Source organism: Trachinotus anak, unplaced genomic scaffold (genome assembly GCF_046630095.1).
Source record: "Trachinotus anak isolate AG129_WGS33_773 ecotype Australia unplaced genomic scaffold, CSIRO_AGI_Tana_v1 ptg000016l, whole genome shotgun sequence".
Taxonomy (NCBI): Eukaryota; Metazoa; Chordata; class Actinopteri; order Carangiformes; family Carangidae; genus Trachinotus; species Trachinotus anak.
Window position 1 is genome coordinate 10,504,921 of NW_027273867.1, and position 21,271 is coordinate 10,526,191.

At 43.4% G+C, this 21,271-nt stretch overlaps 1 protein-coding gene across 5 annotated transcripts; it reads right to left on the minus strand.

The window, feature by feature from the left end:
* Positions 1 to 383: 383 nt before the first annotated feature.
* tax1bp1a (Tax1 (human T-cell leukemia virus type I) binding protein 1a) lies at positions 384 to 21,058 on the minus strand. Of its 5 annotated transcripts, none has more exons than XM_071499547.1 (17): positions 20,922 to 21,058; positions 19,162 to 19,335; positions 15,808 to 15,910; positions 14,907 to 15,097; positions 14,329 to 14,484; positions 11,511 to 11,659; positions 10,806 to 10,896; positions 10,492 to 10,677; positions 10,042 to 10,293; positions 9,588 to 9,779; positions 9,397 to 9,469; positions 8,460 to 8,977; positions 5,307 to 5,393; positions 4,069 to 4,255; positions 3,770 to 3,978; positions 2,948 to 3,030; positions 384 to 2,062 (listed from the first exon to the last, which is right to left on the minus strand). In XM_071499547.1, the coding sequence occupies exons 1-17, from the start codon at positions 20,928 to 20,930 to the stop codon at positions 1,852 to 1,854; spliced, it is 2,871 nt and encodes a 956-aa protein (XP_071355648.1). In that variant the 5' UTR covers positions 20,931 to 21,058; the 3' UTR covers positions 384 to 1,851. The 5 variants fall into 5 exon arrangements, with proteins under 5 accessions (XP_071355648.1, XP_071355643.1, XP_071355644.1 ...); XM_071499542.1 differs by having other exon boundaries at positions 19,162 to 19,376; positions 20,922 to 21,053; XM_071499543.1 differs by lacking the exon at positions 20,922 to 21,058 and adding an exon at positions 19,642 to 19,768 and having other exon boundaries at positions 19,162 to 19,376.
* Between the last annotated feature and the right edge of the window lie 213 nt (positions 21,059 to 21,271).

Sequence of the window (21,271 nt, forward strand, 5' to 3'; positions counted from 1 at the left end):
TTACACATACAAGAAAGGAGGAGCGGAGGCTGTGTGCAGGTGGAGGAGATGAGGGAGGGATTTCAATATACTGTGTACAGTGAATGTATTGTAACGTGTGTCTGTTGTCAAGTGCTTTTAAATTATATTTTCGTATGTAACGTGGAGACCAATGTTTCCTTTTTGTACAGGGGAACAACAGGTTGTGAGCAGAGTGACTTGTAAATGATGTCAAACTGTCTTTCTATATAAAAGAGAAGCTGCTTAAATGTAAACACGAAATGAAAATTTAAAAAAAAAATTACAACAAAAAAAAGGTAAAATAAAGTAAAAAGCTCTGTAGCTCAGACTCATAGTGGAGTTCTTTCTTCCTTATTCATCCCAAAATGAACTACAACGGTTGGTTAAATGCATTTAGACAAGCTTACTTTATTCATAAAGATCTTTGCAGTACACACTGAAACCATCGTCCAGACATTCTCACATGAAAAGGGCTGCATCAGACACACACACACACACACACACACATTTGCCTTGTGATTACTGGGCATGTGCAATTTTTAAAGCCTGAACACAACACTGTCAGGGGTTACTTTGTAATGACAGAAAAATGGACAAGTGGTGGTATGAAGCCCTGTGGGGAGACACGTATAAATGACATTCACTCATGAGGGCAAACATGGAGCTGAGCACAAAGCAATGACGTTTCACAGTTCTACCTTTAAAACGTGGAAGTACATAACAATAAAAGAGTCTGTAACTCAGTGTCCCGCAGTCTTGAACATGGTGCAGTATCCCTCAGCCCAGCTTTTTACCGACCAAAGACCAGAAAGTGCACACCAGGAAGTAAAACATCATTGGTCTTTCATTCTTTCATCACCAAAACATGAGGGAGGTAACAGTGAGGGGAGGCAGGGTCACGACAGCAATTCACAGGTCTCTCCACAACTTATACTTATTTTCATATGTACAGTACATTCAGAATAAAGCCTTATTTAGTGCAGATACAGGAAAGCATAGTGCTTTAGTTTTTGTTGAAACCATCTGACGTCTTTGTTCGCAAAACACATATCATACGTACAATAGCTCGGGAGAAATCAAAGATCACTTCCCGAATCAAAAAAAAAAAAAAAACAATCTCCACCACACCCTTTTTCAGTTACACACACCCACCCACCCACACACACACACACACACACACACACACACACACACACATAGATGACTCTTTAAGACGTCACATATTCAGATCTTTCTCTGCAGTTACACTTTAAAAACATTTTATCTCTTCTGCCTTTCCACACTTTGAATCAGGTGGACAATTAAAAGATACTTCCTCTGCTGCTTTATCCCAAGAGAATCCTACCTTCTGTGAAGAAACATTCAGGGTAGTGAAAGAACAGGGACATTAAGATACTAAAATGCTTTTTTTCCTCCAATCCCTGGTTCAAAGCTCCTGCTACAATTCACTCTTTTCACTTGATCAGCTGTAATTTTGTACTGTTGAATTGTTTTGAATACAGAATAAATGCATGCACTTCCGATGGTGCTTTAGTCTTGAAGCAGAAAGATGAGCATGATAGAAAAGTAAAGGACTGTGCCACTGTTCCCAAGTGTTAATGATCCTTTTAGCCACTGTGCATTAAGGTGAAAGCTACTCTACTAAATAAACACCCTGGTGGAGTAGCACAAACTCTGCTTCCTTTCAGAGTTGATCTACATTCTTTCTAACCTTTAAGATTGCCGAAAAAGTGCTAGTGATTGTATATTAACAAGACAACTTAACTGAAACCCAATTAAAATAAACTAATAGCTTGACAACACATTTACCCATACAGTATGACAGAATTCTAGGTTTGCCCTCGAAATCCTTCATTCGATCTGATCAAAGTTGAGCACGTGGCCGTCAAAGTGTGTGAGGACGTGCCTCTCGAAGAGCTGCTGCTGGCAGTTGAGGGGGAACTGCTCGGAACAGACAGGGCAGACCTTCCAGTGGCTCTCGACGTGCTGCTCGAAGCTGCGCTGCTCAAAGTGGGGCGGGAAGATCACCTCGCATAGTGGGCAGCGCTTGTGAACGTCATTACTGGGAACAGAAGGGGGTGGGGCGGGGTGGGACAAAAAGAAGTGTATTAGATGCAGAGATTCAGTGTAGTTTGGATGGTATGGTGAAAATGTGTACATTAATATGGTGGAGTTACAGCATGGACAGACCAAATGTCTGGCCCTGGCTGGCACAGCAAAACTAGAGTCAGTCCACAGCCATCAGCAGGAAATTCAATACTGACGGGGACTTGATCGGCCTACACAAGTCTGGATTCAGCCCCGACCCTTACTGTCCACTTCTGCTAAGAGTAAAGACACTCAACAGAAACATCACCTGAAGTGCATTAGTAAGTGACTTTCCAGTGAATTGGGACACTTTTGTTCTACAGACCATAATATAACCAATGAAAGACAGAAATTTCAGCACAAAGTAAAAGTTGGTATTAAAGAACAACTGTGTGACCTCCTGTCAGCTTATTACCATATGATTTCGTATATGTTGCATGTATGGGGATGAAAATGATCCACTGGGGTACACATGATTCAAGCTTTAATGATTATATAATGTTTTCTGATGTTTTATAGATTCAATTATTAATAGATTCATCAAAAAAGAGATTGCCACATTAATCGAGAATGTAAATAATCGTTAACTGCAACCCTACAGTTCAGTTATGAAAACAGAAACGACCCACTCTCTGGAGTCAGTTAGCTGCTCCGCAGGTCTTTTCGTATGAGCCTTTCTTTGGCTCACCACCAGCGCACAAGATGCATGGAAGGAATCCCACCCCCACCGTCTTGGCGTCTGTTTTTAATCAGTGCTCTCGTGTTTGCTTGTGTGATTTCTTTCTTTCTTTATATGTCTTGATTGTAAAAGTCAAGTTATTCTAACATTAGTTTTTATGTCAGCGAGAAGGTGTGCTACCTGGAGTCAAAGCAGAAGCTGCTCCTGGCTTCAGTGTGTCTACTGGGCTGATGGTCACAGGACGGCTGAGCCCCGTCAGCAACCTACGATACGCAACACAAGCACACTGTGAACAGGACGGCCATTTCTTAAGAGCTGTATACGTATGCAAACAAAACAAAAAGCAGATGGGCTGACAGAATTATCTGAACCAGGAAAGATGAGTGTGTGTATGCATGTGCAGCTAGGTTTCTATTTAAAGATTATCATCCTGTAAACCTTCCTCTTGAGTCCCTTTTCAGTTTTCTCCCAAACAACCAAAGATATAATCCGACACTAACTGATGTTAGGTCTGTCCCTGTGCAAAATCTCCCCTAATTACTCTCTCCTGGCCCTTGTTCTCTCCGTCTCTCGAGTTCTGAAGGAGTGACGTTAATTAGAGCTTTATGCAAATGAGTTCAAAGCTTCATCTTTTAAGGGCAAGCTGCATTTCCCTTCATTCAGTGAGGAGGAGCACTCCAGAGACAGAGGCGAAATAAGCAAGGGATTACCATGACAGGATTCATTGGCTGCGAAACACAAAGTAAGGACAGGAAAGAAGGGCTGTGATTAAAATTTGTGTCGCGCATTTATGCCGCTTTAAAATATCCAGACATATTGGTCTTGCAACTTATTGATAAAATCCTTTCAAGAAAAGGTGTAAACAAAATAGCATTATCGACACATCATCTAATACATGTAAAACCTTAATTAATACAAATAACTCCAAACATATTTCCAATGAAGAATGCCTGCCAGCTCCCAGCCTGTGTTTTAGTTTGGTGTGTGTTTATATGTACATACACTTCGGGGCTCCTCTGGTGGATGCTCCAGGCTCTCGGGGGGGCTCGTGCTGCGAGTGGGCTGGATGCAGACCACCTCTTGGTCCCAGCCAGGTGCCCCGGGGTCAGGGCTTCGAGGTGTGATTGGGGGTGCACATGGAGGGGCGCAGGGTGGGGCCTCAGGCGGTGGACGGGTCATGTGCTCAGGAGACAGAGCGACATCCACCCGGTCTAGAAAAACAGTCACACATGGAAGTGTTACAATCTGGACCAAACAGCAGCAGAATATGACAGATTTATCAAAGGCTGAATTCCTCCCACCTCTCGTGGTGTCGGTGGAGTAGGGATTGCCGTACTGCAGCTCAGCAGGCCTCTGCGGTACCAGTGGTGGAGGGGAGGGGTCCTGTGGATAGGGCAGGGGGTAGCGCAGCACCATCGGCTGCCTGACCTCAGCACCCTGAACACCAGCCTCCTGCTCCCTCTGCCTGCACACATAACGCTGCAGCTCCTGGAGGAGAGAGCACCCATCCCTGAGCATCACTGGGCTAAACCAGTAAATCTATGAAATATGAAGCCCCTTGGTAGTTGAATTGTGAGAACATAACTACAATGTCCAAATTTGAAAAGGTTTTTCACTTCTTTATCTCTTTTTTCACCCTATTTGCTGATTTTCACATTTTTCTCTTACAGTCATGTTTAGATTGGCTCTGATTTTGTTTAGTTTACTTGTATGTTTAATACGTAAATACTACAAGTGCACAACCAACACAATTGTCTGTGTGAAGAGTGAGGGACTGATGAGGAGAGCTGTGTGAAAGAAATCCAGTCAACGTTTCCATAGCACATTTTCATTGTTGGGACCACACAGGCAGTAAGTGCTCTGAGCTCAGAGTTAAGTTTTCCCTCTACACTGTTACTGCCCTTTGTGATTATTTCTGAAGCAAGAGCATTAGTACCCTACTCATTACTGTAATGGGTGTCAGACTCTGGCTCCCTCTGCTCTGGTGTTGCTGATAGAGGCGCTCGCCCCCTCTCCCTCTTTTACCCTCCCTCCTTCCTCTCACTATTCCCCCCTGACCTCCTCTCTTGATGACTTCATTAGTGCGCTGCTATCAGGTTTAACATTTAAACCAGGGTTGGGAAGGTGAAACAGACACGTCGCGTGGCATTTGCACTGTCTAATGGCACTGTACCGATGGGCGAAAGAAGCAAGTATAGATGTTTTAATTAGTGGGGAGTGGGGAGTGAGGAGAAGGGAAAGAAAAGCGTTCAGACACTGAACTTAAATGTGACGATATTTCTATGGAATTTAATTGAAAGCCAACATTATCTACATACAGTGTGTGATTTCCACAGTCAAAAGCTTTATGCAGAGATGGAAAATTTACATAGTTTGTAGCTTTTTACAAATCAAACTAACCTTAATTCATATTTATTATCAAAGCAAAAAATGCACAGTTGGAAATATGAGGAACTGAACCAGTATAAGGTTATTTATGCACAGCTAATACCTGCTGAGAAGCCATGATGTCATACTAGGAACATGTCTGATGCTTTACCTCCTGTAGCTGCTCCTTGTCTCTAAGGGCCTGGGCAAGGTTGCGTTTCAGCTCTGTCACCTCACTGGCTCGCTCTGCCATCTGCACCTACACACACAGAACACAAAAGGAAAAGAAAACACTAACATCAGGGCAGAGTTCATAATAATTTACTATAAAATGATTGTATCCACTTCAATAAACGATCAGATTTGCTCAAAAGGCATCAGGAACCAAACAAAGCTTCTCTGTTAACCCCAGTCTTTTAAGTTTCTTCCTGTTGAAGACACGAGCATTTTCTTGTATTTTTACTGTGAGTCTATCAGGACACAATGAGTTTGTCTTTGCTCTCTGTGATGTCTGGTGTGTTTATTGAGTAACAAATGCTTGAACATTAAAGCTGCTAAACTGCAGCGCCCCAGGGGTCTAGGGGCTGAGGCACAGATCGGGTTTATTGGATGTCATTTCACATCTCTTCCCCCCTCATTATCTCTCATCTCTGTTCTGTCAGACATCTAATAAAGACATTAAACAACGTAAAAAGAAAAAGAACCTAAATTGCTAACTGACTGATTAGTGATAATGAAAGACAACATCAAGAGGATCGTGATGTGAGAAGCTATTAGCTCGTGCTGCTTGATGTGCATGTTACAGGAAGGTATATAGGAAATTAGTATAACTTCCAGTGCTCCAGAATAGTGGGAAGCAAAAATGCAGAGGTGGAATAATAAAATAACTAAAGTAACAGTTATTATTTTCATTATTGATTAATATTATTTTCTTGATTAATTGATAAATAAAAATAAAATCTATAAAACATCAGTAAAAAAGTGAAAAATGCCAATGAACTGCAGCAATTTCTTACAATTGAAAAGCTGGCACAGGGGAGTGTTTGGTATTCTCGTTTGAATAATGACTAACAATTAATCAATATTCAAACCTGTTGATTAATTTCCTGCCCACTCACTGATTGATTAGTCAACTAATTGTTCCAGCTTCAAACATAAAAAACTAAAATAACTTAAATAAAAATAACATATCTTTTCTGGCACTGGTAAGAGCTTCTTCCCTTTTTCTTGCTCCAAAGTTTGTGTTTCTACTCCACTGGTGTCGACTGATGGAGATGAATATAACTAAACATACACAAGTGAATAAATTAACGGTTGTCACTGGACTTTATTTAACCTGGAGCTGTGTCAAATGTGCGGTGTTTACTGTAAAACGCAGCTAAAAGCCACAGAAACACAGACAGAAACATGGTCTGTGTGCAGGGCAGACTGGAGCTGACCAGGGGATCGTAGTAAATCTCTGACTTTCTAACAGGACTGACCCTGTGGGATAGTTTACATGACTAGTTGCCTGCTCTTCTCTTATTTCATCCCGTTACAAAGGGTCCGACTCCCTCCTCTCCCGCGGCTTCTCTTTCTGCTTCATGTCTGTCTGTCTATCCTTCTTTTTTCACTCCTAAATTCTGTTCGCTTCTTTCGCTTTCCCCCTCGTTCTCTTTCATCTCCTTTTGTCCTCTCTCACTCGCCCCCTCTTTCATAAATTTACGGCGCAGCATTAGAGGGTTAAGTTCAGGTGAAGGGAGTCTGCAACAGTGAATTTCTGTGCTCCACCCTCCCACTCCTCTCTCTCCTTGTCTTATTCCTCTCCCTCACTCCATCCTCTGGGCGGCTGATGTAAACAGCCGTAAAGCATGGCGTTCTGCAGATGCCTCTCTTGTCAGTCTCCGGGGCCATTAAGAGCGGCTCGGGACCCGGGGCACTCGCCTCAGACAGGAGACTCTATCAAAGACAGGGGAGAGCCTTATTTACAGCTCTGATAAACACACACTCACTTGTGGAAATTAAATGCTGGTAGGTACTTTGGCGGACGTTTGCACGCAAAACGCAAGCTAAAGTGCTTGTACTGAGTCACATACACACACATATACCACACACATTGACTCATGTGTGGCATGGATGCAGCAGCTACGTGTCCATGCATGCAGTGACCTGGTTAAATGCATGCTCAAGTAAACTGTTATGAATACTTGATAGTCTTAGACCAAGTGCTATTGTGGCCATTTATAAACCAATTAAGAAAACTGCTGCGCTGCTAATAGCTTTACCCTCTCTCCTCGAATGGAAAGATACTTCTCGAAAGATTTGTAGATTTTCTGCTTTATTAAGCTATTCTGTAACGATTATTATGTTCAAAAGAAATATGCTCTATATGAAATAGAAAATCCTTTAACACTGATTTTGATAAGAAGTTGATTTAGCAAAATGTATATATATATATAAAAAAAAAAATTACTGCCCCGCGGTTGGATATCTCCACCACTCAGACAAGTTTCAGGTTTATATAAAATATTAACCATTTGTTTTAAACTTTTTATAATTACTGTGTGAATCTTTGAGTTGTGGCTAAAAATGTATTTTGCGCAGCCACAGTGACCTTGACCTTTGACCTTTGTCCACCAAAATCTAATCAGTTCATCCTTCAGTCCAGGTGAATATTTGTGCCAAATTTGAAGAAATTCCCTAAAGACATTGCAGAAATATTGTGTTCAAAAGAATGGTGGGACTGATTTTTTTTCTGGTCGATTTGTAGCCATGTTCTGATCGGCTGGTTTGCAGCCACCTTGCGATTGGATGGTTTGTAGCCGTGTTCTAATTGGTCAGTTTGTAGCCTTATTCTGGACTAAATGATGAACTGATTCGATCTCTGTGGTTAAATGTCATAGGTCAAAGTTTCAGCTTCTTAAATATGAGGATTTGAAAATATTGCATTTTGTGACATTTTATGGACTGAACTGACAAAGATGAAAGTGTGATGAAAATGTTAAGGCTAATCAACAGTGAAAGTAATTATAATTAAAGCCCTAATTTTGCCCACTCACAGCACTGTTCTCATAAACATCTGTGCCCACACTGCCTGCTACTGTGTGACGATCTACACTGGAGCATGTGTGTTGCTTTAACCTGTATTTACACAGGAAATGTTTTGCTGAGTGTGTGCTGGTTAGTACAGTAGTTGCCTTGCTCAAGGGCTTGTAGACAGCTGCTGTCCATTGAGAGGGTATTTCCTGATATTTACAGCCACAGCTCCAAAAAACATGCACACAGCCACGACCCTCTGAGCTTTGAGGTGCATGGCGTAGCGTCTGTGTGTAGGTCTTTGTCTTACTCGGAATCGCTCCTCCTCGTTGGCGAGCCGCTGTTTGAGTGTCTCGTTGATCGCGCACTGCTCCCTCCACTTCTCCTCCATCATCGCTAGCTCTTCCTCCACCGAGCGGGTCTGTTCCTTCTCTGCCTCCCCCATGCTCCTCACCTCCACCTCCAGCAGCACCTGTTCCTCTGCACCATCCCTCACTTCCTCTGCCTTCGGTGCACTTTCCACCTCGATGTTCTCCTCAGCACTCTGCCTCTCGTTCTCCACCTCCACCCAGCTCGTCATCCTCAGGCTCTCCTCCGGCAGGCTCTCCTTCTTCTCCTCTTTTTCTTTCTCTACTTTTTCACTGTCTTCCTTTTGGTTCACTTCAGCCTCACCCTCTGCCTCCGCCCTCTCCTCCTGCAGGTTCTGTCTCTGCCCGTCTTCCTTTTCTGTGCTGATGTGTGTGTCAGTGTTTGTGGGTTCCCTGTTATGGAGTTCTGGGGTGATTGTCATCTGTGCTGCTTCTTGTAGGACTGCAGTAGCTATGTTCCCTGTAAAAACACACAAGATACATAGTCAGCTGGATACCCCCTGCTTTGATTAAAGAAATAATACTGATTTTTCCTGATTATGGATATTTCAATGATCACCTTTTCCATGATAAAACTGGGAAATAAGCATTTAACATTTGTGGTGTTTCATCATTCCATCACACCAGCTTATCTACATCTACTTTTATTTATTCCCTATTTCCAATAATGACATTTGAAAAGTTCCAAAGAATCTGCATCAGCTTGTTGTTTTAAGATCTGCATGTTAATGTGTCTAGGTGAAAAGAGCAATAGTAAAAGCGCAGAGTTTTGTTCATGCAAAAGTGAGCCGTATTGCTTACAGTGAAATATGTCCTGCAACTGCAAAGCATTATGGTCCATTGAGGATACTGTTGGTGCCTGTTTTTATGGATGCATACCTGCTGTGGGTGATTCTGGACTAGGGGTCAGTGGCTCCTGTGTCGTCTCAGTGGATGCATTTCTCTTTGGCTCCTGCACACAGACACACAGAAACAACAGCAACACATCAACACAATCTAATTTCTATTGTGTAGTTGTGAATCGATCTGGAGGTGATATTTCTTTTAGTCTCACTATCCAGTTTACTCACCCCCTGTGACTCAGTGGTGTTCAGCTTAGCAACCTGCCTGCGGAGGCGCTGGCACTCCCGGTACTTCTCCTTGTAGTGTTCAGCAGCCATGTGGAGACGCAGCTTCAGCTCCTCCACCTCCCTCTGCAGCTCAGCCTCTGCCTCTGACACCACCATCATACTGGGTGTCACCTCCCCACTGGTCCCAACTCCCTGAGGCAGAAGGACATAAGGAGAAGAAAACATGAAAACATGCATCATTTGTGGATTTTAATTTGTGTGTGTGACTCCAAAGCAACACGTATTGATGCAATACAAAAATAGGACTACTTTACAAAGCAAATTTCTCATCCTGTTCACACTGGCTCTGCTGCTCCTTAAATAAAAACTGAAAAGTGTGAAAGTTCCCTCATTCCTGGCCTATCAAATCAAAGAACAGGAAGTGAAGGACAGATATAAATGAAGGACGTCTGACCACTTCCTTCTGTGCAGTGCTTCTCATGCGGTCTAACTGGCTCTCCATGCGTTGGCACTCGGCCTGAGCATCAGCCAGACTGGCACGGAGCTTGTCAGCCTCCAATCGGGCGCGGTACAGCTCAGTCATGGTGTGGTCACGGGCGCTGGCTGAGTCACGGAGCTCCGAGGCCAGCAGGGAGGCCTGCTGCCGGGACGCCTGCAGCTGCTCCTCGGCCTGACGGAGCTGCTCACGCACACGGGCCAGCTCTGCCTGAAGGCATATACAAGTAATACTTATTTATAGATTAACTGATGTTACTAAAAGGATGCTCAGATATCAGTGCAGTAGACATGTCATGCATGCGGATGCTCCCACAGGAATATGGACAAAGGATTTATCACTTGTGTTTATACTTTGACTGTCTATTTATTTGATGCTGGCAGCACTATCACAAACAACCACTACTACCTTGTCGGCCTTATGCGCCAGCAGCTCTTTCTCCAGGCTGTCCCGCTGGGCAACACAGGCTCTGAGCCTCTCCAGCTCCTCCTGGAACTGGGCAATGGTCACCTCCCGGTTCAGCTCCACTGCTTTCAACATCTGCAGCTCTGCACTCAGCTTAGTGTTCTCCAGCTCGGTGCTGCGCAGGTGAGCCTAAACATGTGACAGCACGGAGACAGAGAGAAATACAAAGGTCAGAATAAAAACAGAATCACACAGGCTTTGTTAGTCAAATATGAACCTTTCCATCTATCTTTCAGCTTTGCAGAGCCCTCTCCCACCTTGTAGAGGTCTCTCTCATCCTTCTCGTTCTTCAGTTGACTCTCCAGACTGTCCCTCTCTGCTGTCAGCTTCTTGAGACGGTCACGCAGACTGAGAGAGAGAAATAATGAAAATAAGATGTGTGAAGCTTTCATCTGCCAACCTGTCAAAGTACGGCATGACTGCACAGGATGTCAAGCCACAGATGGAATGTCAGGGTATGTCCACTTATTGTTCGCTAGCTGAACAGGCAACTTTAGAAGCCCTCACTTGTGGTACTGCACGTGTAAAATGACAGTAACGTCTGTTTTTCTGTGCAATGTGTAAGGCTTTCTGGTGGATATGTTCTTGGCAAAATTCTGTATGTGCTGCTTGCATGCATGCAAACATTAACAAGGGGGTTAAGAGAAACAGAAGCTGTTCCAATTTACTGCAAACTGACAAAGTGGCCCTTCATTAAATGATATGTTTATGAATCTTAAGAAACTTATTTTTTACTGAGACGACTGTCTGAGTGGTCTTTATTCCATTCAATGACCATTTTCAAGGCTCTAGTTTTTGCTTCCCGCATTTTGTCCACCGCATGTAGACATGAGTCGAATGAAGATGTTCAGGAAGCAGAGGGCCGGCGAGAAATCCCACTCAAACACAGTTATTTAAACAGTCATGTCCTCAACAGAAATGGATGAGTTTGGATGATTGATGGTCGAGCACTCTCCGCTCACCAATCGAGCTCCGTCTCCTTTTGCAGGCCTCTCTGGGTGACTCCCAGCAGGTCCTCCTCCAGCTGGCGCACCCGGTCCGTGGCCTCTGTCAGCCTCCTCCTCACCTCCTCCCTCTCTTCTGACAGGCCCTGCGACGAGCGCAGCAGCTCCTACGGGACAGAGAGGCAGCTGTGGATCACACTGACTGGCGCTGCAGCCAATCACAACAGCTGAATCAGGGCAGTGAACTTGCCAGAGGAGCTTACACAATACTCATGATTAATCACATATGGTAATATTTCACATGATGCATGACATTCATGTTGCATAAATTATGTTGCACTTCTGTATTTGTTTTCATATGTTTTATGCATTTTGTATTTATCATTTCCACTCAGTTGCCACTTTATTAGGTACAGCCATATAAAACTATTGTTGTTGATTACAACAGCACATGAATGTTCTGGTGTTTAGTTTTTGTTGAAATTGTTTTGGAGTCACACTACTGGACTAATTATCTGAACACATATATCTTCACAAATATCTGTAAACAGTAATGTTTCACAATGTCTTTTTGTTTTATTTCATTCTCAGTTCTTCTTTTTCTGTTTCCTACCTCTATAGCATATTTCTAGTGTAGGTATAAAATGCTAATTTGCCCTCTGGGGATCTGTGAAGTCTTATCTCCTCAATCACAAATCACCAGTTACAAATTACGACTTGTGAACCTTTTGATGGACTCATGCAATATTTGAGGTTACAATCATGTTCCTTAAATGAACACACAGCAGCGGTGTGGGGTGGATGCAGGCAGGAATAACCTGCCCAATATTAGTGAACTAACATAAAATTCCTGTTATCTTACAACAGATAGTATGAGGTCTGTTTTCTCCAATGAGATGTGCCTGCTGGGGAAACGCCTTGTTTGAACTTGGTGTGAATCAGCAGTGGAGGACATTAAATCACTCACAACTAATATTGGTTATGACAGAACAACATACCTCTGCACACACCGACCTTTCTATTTGTAGCTTGCGCGCACACACACACACACACACACTTACTGACACACACTCAGGAGGAGGGACACGCAGCTACACATGCAAGGACATATGGAGACAGACAGGTAGAGTGCATATGCACACCCCATCGCATACTCAGGCCTGTCTCCCTCTGGGCTTGGCTCTGCGTAGATTACTGTATGATTTTTACGGCTGGCGTTTGGGAAGCACTTTAGCAGTGCATAAAGACCTTATAAAAAGCGTAGTCGTAAAATTAGCAGCCACAAAATATGTACTTATGTTTTCATGTTAAACTCAAAGGATATTTTCATCAGTGTGGCATGAGCTAACGCACCTTCTGTAAATGCTCCACAAAAGACACACACACACACACACACACACACCTACTCACACAAGTCGTATATCTGCAGATGGACATGCCTGTTGAATGAAAAGCAGCACGGTAATAACAGTGTGTGTGTGTATTGCCACGTAATTTATGGCGATTTTGTCCTTCGTAAAAAAAGAGCAGCGGACTAACTCAAAGCAGCCTGCACTTACTCTGAGCCCGGACCTGAGAGCTGCACTAGGGGGCGATAAGAGACTAGAGTCAAACTCACTAAACTCTTGGCAAGGTTCAGTGTTTCACCTCTCCCTTCCTCTGCCAACCCCCCCTCTCTGCTTTCATTGGATTGACTGGTTTAAAGCGTGTGTGCCAAGCTACCGCTTATCAAATGAGCAACTCATAAAGAACTAAAATCTGACTCATCCTGGTGAACGAATGAGAGAAAAAGCAGATTAAATCCATGTGGAGATTTGCTCATTCTTCTTATTTAATTTCGACAGAGTATGTATTTGTATCTACCTTGCTTGAAGAAAATAAATCATTTTCTTGTCATGCCAATAAACTGACTCTGAGCTGAAATCAGTGAAGATTGAGAGAGACAGACGGGGACAGAGAGACAGACAGGGAGAGGACAGACAGTGAGAAAGCAGTGGCCACTGAATCGCGTGACTGAGTGGTGTTTGTCCCTGAGGCTGGGCAGGGCTCTTTTTTCAGGCAGGCGGTTTTGCGGACTACCCTCCTCTCATTCCACACACAGACTAAAAGGGTTTGCAAGCGGGTGGCATAATGAGTGTGTTTGTGTGTGAGTGTGTGTGCACGCTTGTGCATGTGTGAATGCACATTAGAGGGGCCCTGTGGTGTGGAACCCGAATGTGAGTGTGAGAATGAAGGGGGGTGGGGGTGGGGGTGCAGTTTGTGCATCTGTATGTGTGCGCGCGCGCGCGTGTGTGTTTGTGTGTTTGACGTCATGTTTGTTCACTCTGTGGTTGCGATGGCACCGTCCCTGACGCCAGATGCCCGAGAGAACTGCGTCCCAATTCCGTTCTGGCCCACTGAGTCAGGTCGTTAAAGAAGGAGAGAAAGACTGGCATGCACATACATACACATGAACACGCACACACGCACAATCAAGCACACACGCGCTGTAGCTCTTTGTGTGTCTCTAAAACAGAGACACAGATTATTCATAAATTCAGGCTTTTGAAGTTTTCAGACCTGTGATCACTGGTGAAGAACCGGCTCCACACACATGTGCAAATAAAGGCTAACCGTCTATGTACACACTCACAAGTACACACTCACACACACTTGCACACATGCACAAACACACTGAAACTACCTCACCTTCAATTACAATGTTGCACAAATACAGGCTTTTTAAAAAAAATGCAGACTACATCCTGTCATCCTTGATCCTCTAGTTACTAGCCATTATGTGTGCAGAAAAAAACAAAAACATAATGTCCCTCTCCATGCATCCATATCTGCTAACCTGGTTGTGTGTCCGAAGCAGGCAGCACGTCTCCCTCTCCTGCTCCCTCTCCCTGGCCAGTCGTTTCTGCTCCTCCTGTAGCTGTTGTTTCTCCTCCTGCAGGAGCCGCATGGCCTTCAGCAGCTCTCTGCGCTCCTGCTGCGCCTCCTCCACTCGCTATAACGCAGGACAGAAATTAAGGGTGAAGAGAGAGAAGGCGAGAATGGTACCTGCTCCTTCAAGATTTTGGTGTTCAAGTCAACGTAGTTTAGTCAATTTCATGCCCTGTCTGGGGACAGTTAACGTCACTTTGAAAACACCACAAAAAAATTCATGATGATGATTGAGCATCAGTTTTGTGTAAAAATTGTTTGTTGTATGATAGCATGGAGCGTCAATAATGTAATAGCTTATTAATGCCAAAAGGGGAAAGTGTCCTCCTTTCCCTCAACTACTCAGCGAGGTCAGAGGTCACAGTCAGGTCCAGAACAGCACCTGTGAATCTGGTAGGGATCTAGTGCTTTGCTACAAGATTGGGGGTCAAGACCCAAAAAGATGCAAAATTGAAATACGTTAATATGATAATATCTGTGGCTAACCTCTAGCAGGCCAGTCTTGGTGGTGACGACCAGTATGTCTGAATTGCTGTCGTCCTCGGTAACCGTCAGCAGCTCCTCAGTGGGCGTGGCTGACCTGAACTGGAAGGGCGTGCTGGCCCCTCTGATGTCCCCAGCATGTGTGACATAACAGAACTGGTAAAACTCTCCATCAGATTTAGGTACATAATACCCTAGGGAGCAAAGAGATAAGAGTGGATATGTTAAATTCACTTTCGGTTTCTAATTTAATTTCATATTCACTTCATCAAGAAGTACCTATTTCAGTTGATCAGGAAGTATTGAAAGTAAGCCTGGTCAAAACATTTCTGCAACAGCTACAACTGCTCTGCTTCAAAATAGAGAGAAACTACTACACTGCATGGAAAGCAGTGAGCACGGTCCCTTTCTCACAGCACAGCAGGAGGTAAATTTATCGGACAACACTGAATGTTTCAGGAGGTTACACATCATTTATATATGCTAACATTTCAAACAGCCCATAGCTACACTCTGAGAGCTCACTGGAGCACACTGCTGACGTGTTAGGCCTGGTTCTCTGGGACGGAGGAGTAAGTGCAGAACATCCGCCAGCCAACTGGTTTTACTGACTACTGACACACCACAGCATGCTCTCATATTTTCACTGTGTAATATCTGACCGTTCCAGGCCCAGTAAAACCAGTTTGCAGGCCCTCAATGTATGTGTGTGTGTGTGTGTGTGTGTGTGGTTTGAGAGGTGCTCAGGTCCCAGGCCGCCGTTTGCGGCTGTGTTCCCTTATTAAATAAAAGTGCTGGTTTTTATACGTGCCATAAAATGGAGGAGTTAGTTTGGAATACACAGAGTCTGTATAGTGGTTTACATAGTGTGTCTGTATGTGTGTGTGTGTGCGTGTATGTGTACCTTGAAAGACCACAGTCCTGTGCACTGTACTTCCTGGTTCATAGTTTTCAGGCATAGGAGACCAAAGGAAGGTGTAGTAATCCCTGGCTGTGCTCCAACCCACCTGAGGAGGCAATGTTCACAAGAAAACGAACATGTTGATCGATCAATCAATCAATCAATCAATCAATCAATCAATCAATCAATATTATGTTGTAAAATCATAAATTTCAAACTTATTTTCCGTTAACATGTATGATAAGCAGGCTGATGACATTTCATCTTTTTTTTCATCATCAAATTTTTCAACAAAACACTTGATAAAGGATTCTGGAGGATTACATACAGTGTTCAAAGCAAGAATGGAAACATTTAAAACCATGCCCCCTCATTCTTCCACACACCCCCTCCTCCCCCCACTTCCTGCCCCTTTTGGACCCAAAAAAAAAAAAGGAAAAGAGGGGCAGTGTAGGTGTGAGATTGGGGCGGGAAAACAGGGGTGCACATAGCTTTGTGTGTGAGTACACACATGCGCAGACTCGTGAGATGGCGGAGAACGCCCTACGTGGAAATGAGGAAAGGATTTGGGGAGGGGGTGGGATAAAAACGGGGGAAGAAAAGGTGAAAATTTTACACAAAATGGCAAGGGAGATGTAATTCCATGAATTTCATGTGTTGTTAGGTGACAGATGATGAAAGGGAGTTGTGAACATCATAACTCAGGTCCTGCGTCGTAAATCTGTCGCACACAGCCACACGCTCCCCCTGTCTGGCCCGCTCGTGTACTTACACACACAGCTCGTCTCAACTCACACATCACATGTTTGTGACATTACATAACTGCACTTCAGCTGTGGAAAACGCAACCACCTGTGGTACTATGGGACTTTTTTACATTTCAAAAAAAAAAAAAAAAATGAAAGCAAAAGTGGCACCAGAGAGAAACCTTGTCGTTCGGACAGCTGTTTAGATAGTTCAGACACTGTGCCGAGCAGATGCACGAATCACTGAAGAGGGTCACTCAATTCACATTCAAAAATTTAATAATAATTAAGTGCTTGTAAACTTTCAACTGGTTCCCATAAACTTTTACTGCAATGAAATAATTAAATAAACATCAAATCCATTAACAACTGGATTAATTTAAGTAACAAATATGGCCAATATGTGACAAAGTATTTGGAAGCTTTAACCAGTGACAGTAAATCAACTGAGCTACTCAAAACATATGTCAAAATCTCTGGGTAGATAATGCTGTTGCATTATACATAATTGCAGTGCCTGCCTGATCAACCCATTACTTTGAGTATAATGCTATCCAAGCAAATGGTAATAGTGAGTGTGGAAACCTGGTCCAAGAACATTCTTTCCGACTCCAACAGTATCTCAGTGAGAGGCTTGGCTGCCGTGGACTTCTGCCAAGTTTGCTTGTGTGCTCACGTGTATTTGCTTAAGACAGAAGAGACATAAATAATTTGGCTAATTGCAGAGTGAAGTTGACTGACAGTCAGTTAGGTATGGTGAGGCATTCCAGCTCAGGAGTGATGTTATAAAATAATCACAGGCAAAGCAGCTATCAATCACTCAGCCAAGGTGTGAGGGAACAGCACGATGACACGTTAATTATACACTCACACAACGGGTTTCTCCCTGTCGACCCAACAAACATGCCACAACCGAAAAAAAACTCCAGAGGGCTTTTTTAGGGAGTTTGTGCATGTGTGAGTGCGTGTGTGTGTGTGTGTGTGAGTGAGTGTGTGTGTGTGTGTCAAGCTAAACCAAACTTTCACTGGACAAATAAAGGTAAAAACAATATGTTCCATTTGTGAGTGACAAAAGTTAGTCACCATGCTGGAAAACAAAAGAAAACTTGACAAGCTTGATTAGAGTGTACACTGCTCGTGTTTACCGTGTATACAATGCAAGAGAGTACTGTTTCGAGAGCACCACCATCTAGCAGCAAGTTTGTTTCACTGGGATCCTTATTATTGTGCTATGAACGTGTTCAGCCACTAGGTGGTGTCTGTGCACAACTCAAATTAACAGTGCCTGTCGGAGCAGTCTGAGTCATCCTCCCAACAAGTCAGCCCTATTGCTCAGTGTCTCTCCCTGTCTCTCTCCCTCTGAGACAGGTAACGCCTATAGATGTGAAAGGTAAGAGGGGGGAAATGCTCACTTTCTGAGTCATCTACCACAAAGGTTTTGCCTCTGGGAGTCAAAAAGACTCACATTACAGACTAACATTTTCATCAATGTTGATCATTGGTGCTCAGTGAGAAAGTCAAATCTAATCAATCATTTATAATAGTACAGCAAACTGTTGGTTTTTACAATATCTCTTCCAAACACCCAAGGCAAAAGATAAGATTGATCAGCATTTGGATGATGGTGTCAGCTCATTTCCTGTTATGATTAAAGTGGGTGATTATTATTCATAAAAGCACACATAAATACTGATCTGTTTATACATGCCCTACTGATAAAAGGAAGAAATGGTCACAAGTAAAAGGAGTTTATCCTCATAATATATACACTCACACTGCCAATATTTTGACTGAATTTAATAAGATCTAATATCTCTCTGAAAAAACCGACATGTGCGTTAAAAGGATTAAGGAAGTGTAGTCTGCTCGTTTCTTGACATGAAGCGCTAAACATCAAAAAGGTTTCATTAGCGTGGATTACAACAATTAAATTTTCCAATTGACTTTTTCCAAATAAACCCAGCATCTTTTTAATTGAGCTGGTGGATTTGAAGTCAGTTCTTAAACAACGATAAAATGTTTGTCTTTTGACTTTACGAGACATTAAGTTTCCTAGTTCACATTTCCTGTTAATTACGTGTGAGATTTGATGGCCTTGATAAAAGAGTGGAGCTGACGGGGAGGCTGGTGAGCAGGAAGCAGAGAAAAGACTGATGGAAAGTCAGAGGGTAACGAACAAGTGAAGTGGGGGGAAAAGAGGTCCTAATAAGAATCAGAGTGGTTCATAAAGAGCACCAAATGTTTGCCCCCCAGCGAGACCTACTGTAACCAGCCCACCATGTACACTCTTCCTCTTTCTGCATGCAGAACAACCACACCAAAGCTTGCGGTGAGGTTTTAGGCATGTAGCGAAGAGCTGAGGCATTGGTGTCAAGGCGGATGTATGTGTTAATGTGCCAAGCCCGAACCTATTGCCAATTAATAAAATCCTAACACATAATTCATGTCAAAAACACTTATGTAATGGGCTGGGAATAGCTCCAATATCTGAGTATCTCTTTGTAATTTAAGTGATTCAGATTAAGGTCCTGAATTGATTATGCTTAGCAATGTCTTTGAAGGATGGGCTGAGTAATAGCAGCTGTAGTGCGTTTGTGTTTGTGTGATGTACCTTAAAGATGCCCACCCAGTCTTTGGGGTGGGGTGTAATGTAAGGGGTCAGGGTGTAGCGACACTCCAGGGGCGCCTGGGGCAGGAAACTTTTCCCCACATTCTGGAAGATGACGTGGGCAAAGTTGGACATTTCCATGACGCTGACACTGCTGCCCGGCGACGAGTCCACCACCTGGAATGACGACATTGTATCCTATTGGTCACTTCATTTGTCTGTAAGGGAAGAACAGCCGAGGAAAGAGACACTGAGTATATAAATGAGTAAAGGAAATATATAACTCTTCCTTTGAGTCACGCACACAAAGCCAAAAGCCGCTAATTTGTACGAAAGCAAGCTCTTTGATTCATTCATTAGAAAATATGTATGGGTGAAGTAAATAACAAAGAAGAGGTGTAGTCATGTGTATACACAGATATATGGTGTATACCCACCTCTGTGCATGGGGGTTTACAGTACTCTAGATCTGCCTATACTTACCAAAGACACGTATCAATGTTCATTTGGCAGAGCAAAGCTGCAGTCACTTATACTGAAGAATCTCTCTCGCAATTTGTGGCATTTATTAAGCACAGAAGACTTTTGTTGCCTGACTTCAGCCTTTAAGGCAGTGCGAGTGTGAGGACAAGCACTGTCCTTCTCAGGGAAAAAAAAAATCCCTTCTCCCACTGTCTTTCTGTATCCCACAAGGTTTCTGGAGGAGGAATTGAGTCAATTAATGATTCTGAATGCTGGACATTTAGTAATAGGGGTATTTTTATAGTGTGGTAATGCACTTTTGCTTAAGGGGGAACTCCACGATTTTACTTGTCAAAATCCATTTACAAGTCATGGTGAGCCTGTGAAAACAGTTGTGTGCTTTGTCCTCAGTGATGGTGATGTCATGGTGAGCAAAGGACGTGGGCTTTGACCAGGAAGTGACAGCCTAAGGAAAGATGTTTTTAAGTTGCATTAACTGTAGCATCCAGTATTTCTGGAGGATGATGCACAGGAGGGACTTAAAGTCATGACATCTCTGTGGCATCAATTTTAACCATTCTTTTAGAAATTTGTCTCTTTCAAGTCACCAACCTTATGAAAACACAATGGAAAATTGCAGGAGAGCCCTTTAAGTAAAAAAAAAATCAGAGTCATCTTGAACCATGTTGAACGACTACGTGATGCAGTTAGGGTGGCTGAAAGCCGCGGTCTACCCTTTGACCAAGACACTGTAACTGAGGACCTAGCAGTAAGATAGCTTACTTTAAACTGCTCAAACTACGCCTTTGTTTTGGTGGTGGGGAGAAGAGGAGTGAAAAAAGGCTAAACGCTAAATGTGCGTGAAGCCACTTGCAAGTGATGTAGCTGCTTTGCATCACTGGCCACCGCTCACCTTTCCCCCGAATAAGAGCAAGGCTAAAACAACAAACGATCCTGCCCTGCATTTCCATGTGACCCAGCCCTGGACTCCTGACTAAGATAAACGCATGTGAAAGTCATAACTGGGGCTCGATTCAGCTAACCCAAACACATAACACAGTGCACACTGAGCCACAGCAACCAACACTTGGTAAATATGCGACAAAAGCGTTACGGGACAGCTCTGTCATGTAAAACTGGCTCAGTTAGCCAGAGGATAATCTTATTTACGCTGGCTAGGCAGCTAACATTAGCTTGCGAACAGGCCATGTCGTGTCAAGTCACTAGCTAGCTAAACATTATCTTAGAGACACAAGAGACGAAATTACAGGCGTTGATTTCGCTTGAAATTGAAAGAGTACCCTTTTCATATGAATTCCGCTTGCAAAAACGAGTGAATATCTGCCGGACAGGCCGATGTTTTTGCCACTGTCCCCGTTGTTGTCAAAGCTCTGACGATGATGCGTCTCCTCCTGCAAGAGCAGATGATGCTGAACTTCCGGGATGCTGAGCAGCGCCGAGGATGCTGAGGATGCTCACAAGAAAAGGCTAGATGTGGTCTCTGACACTGAAAAAGGCTCCATTAATTATTTGCTAGAAATTATTGAAATCAAACCTTTCCATTAGTTCATGATATTTTCCTCCATGTGCCTTAGAATGATTCCACAAGTGTATAAGTAGTTGTGGTTTTAAAGTTATCTGCAGTTTCCAG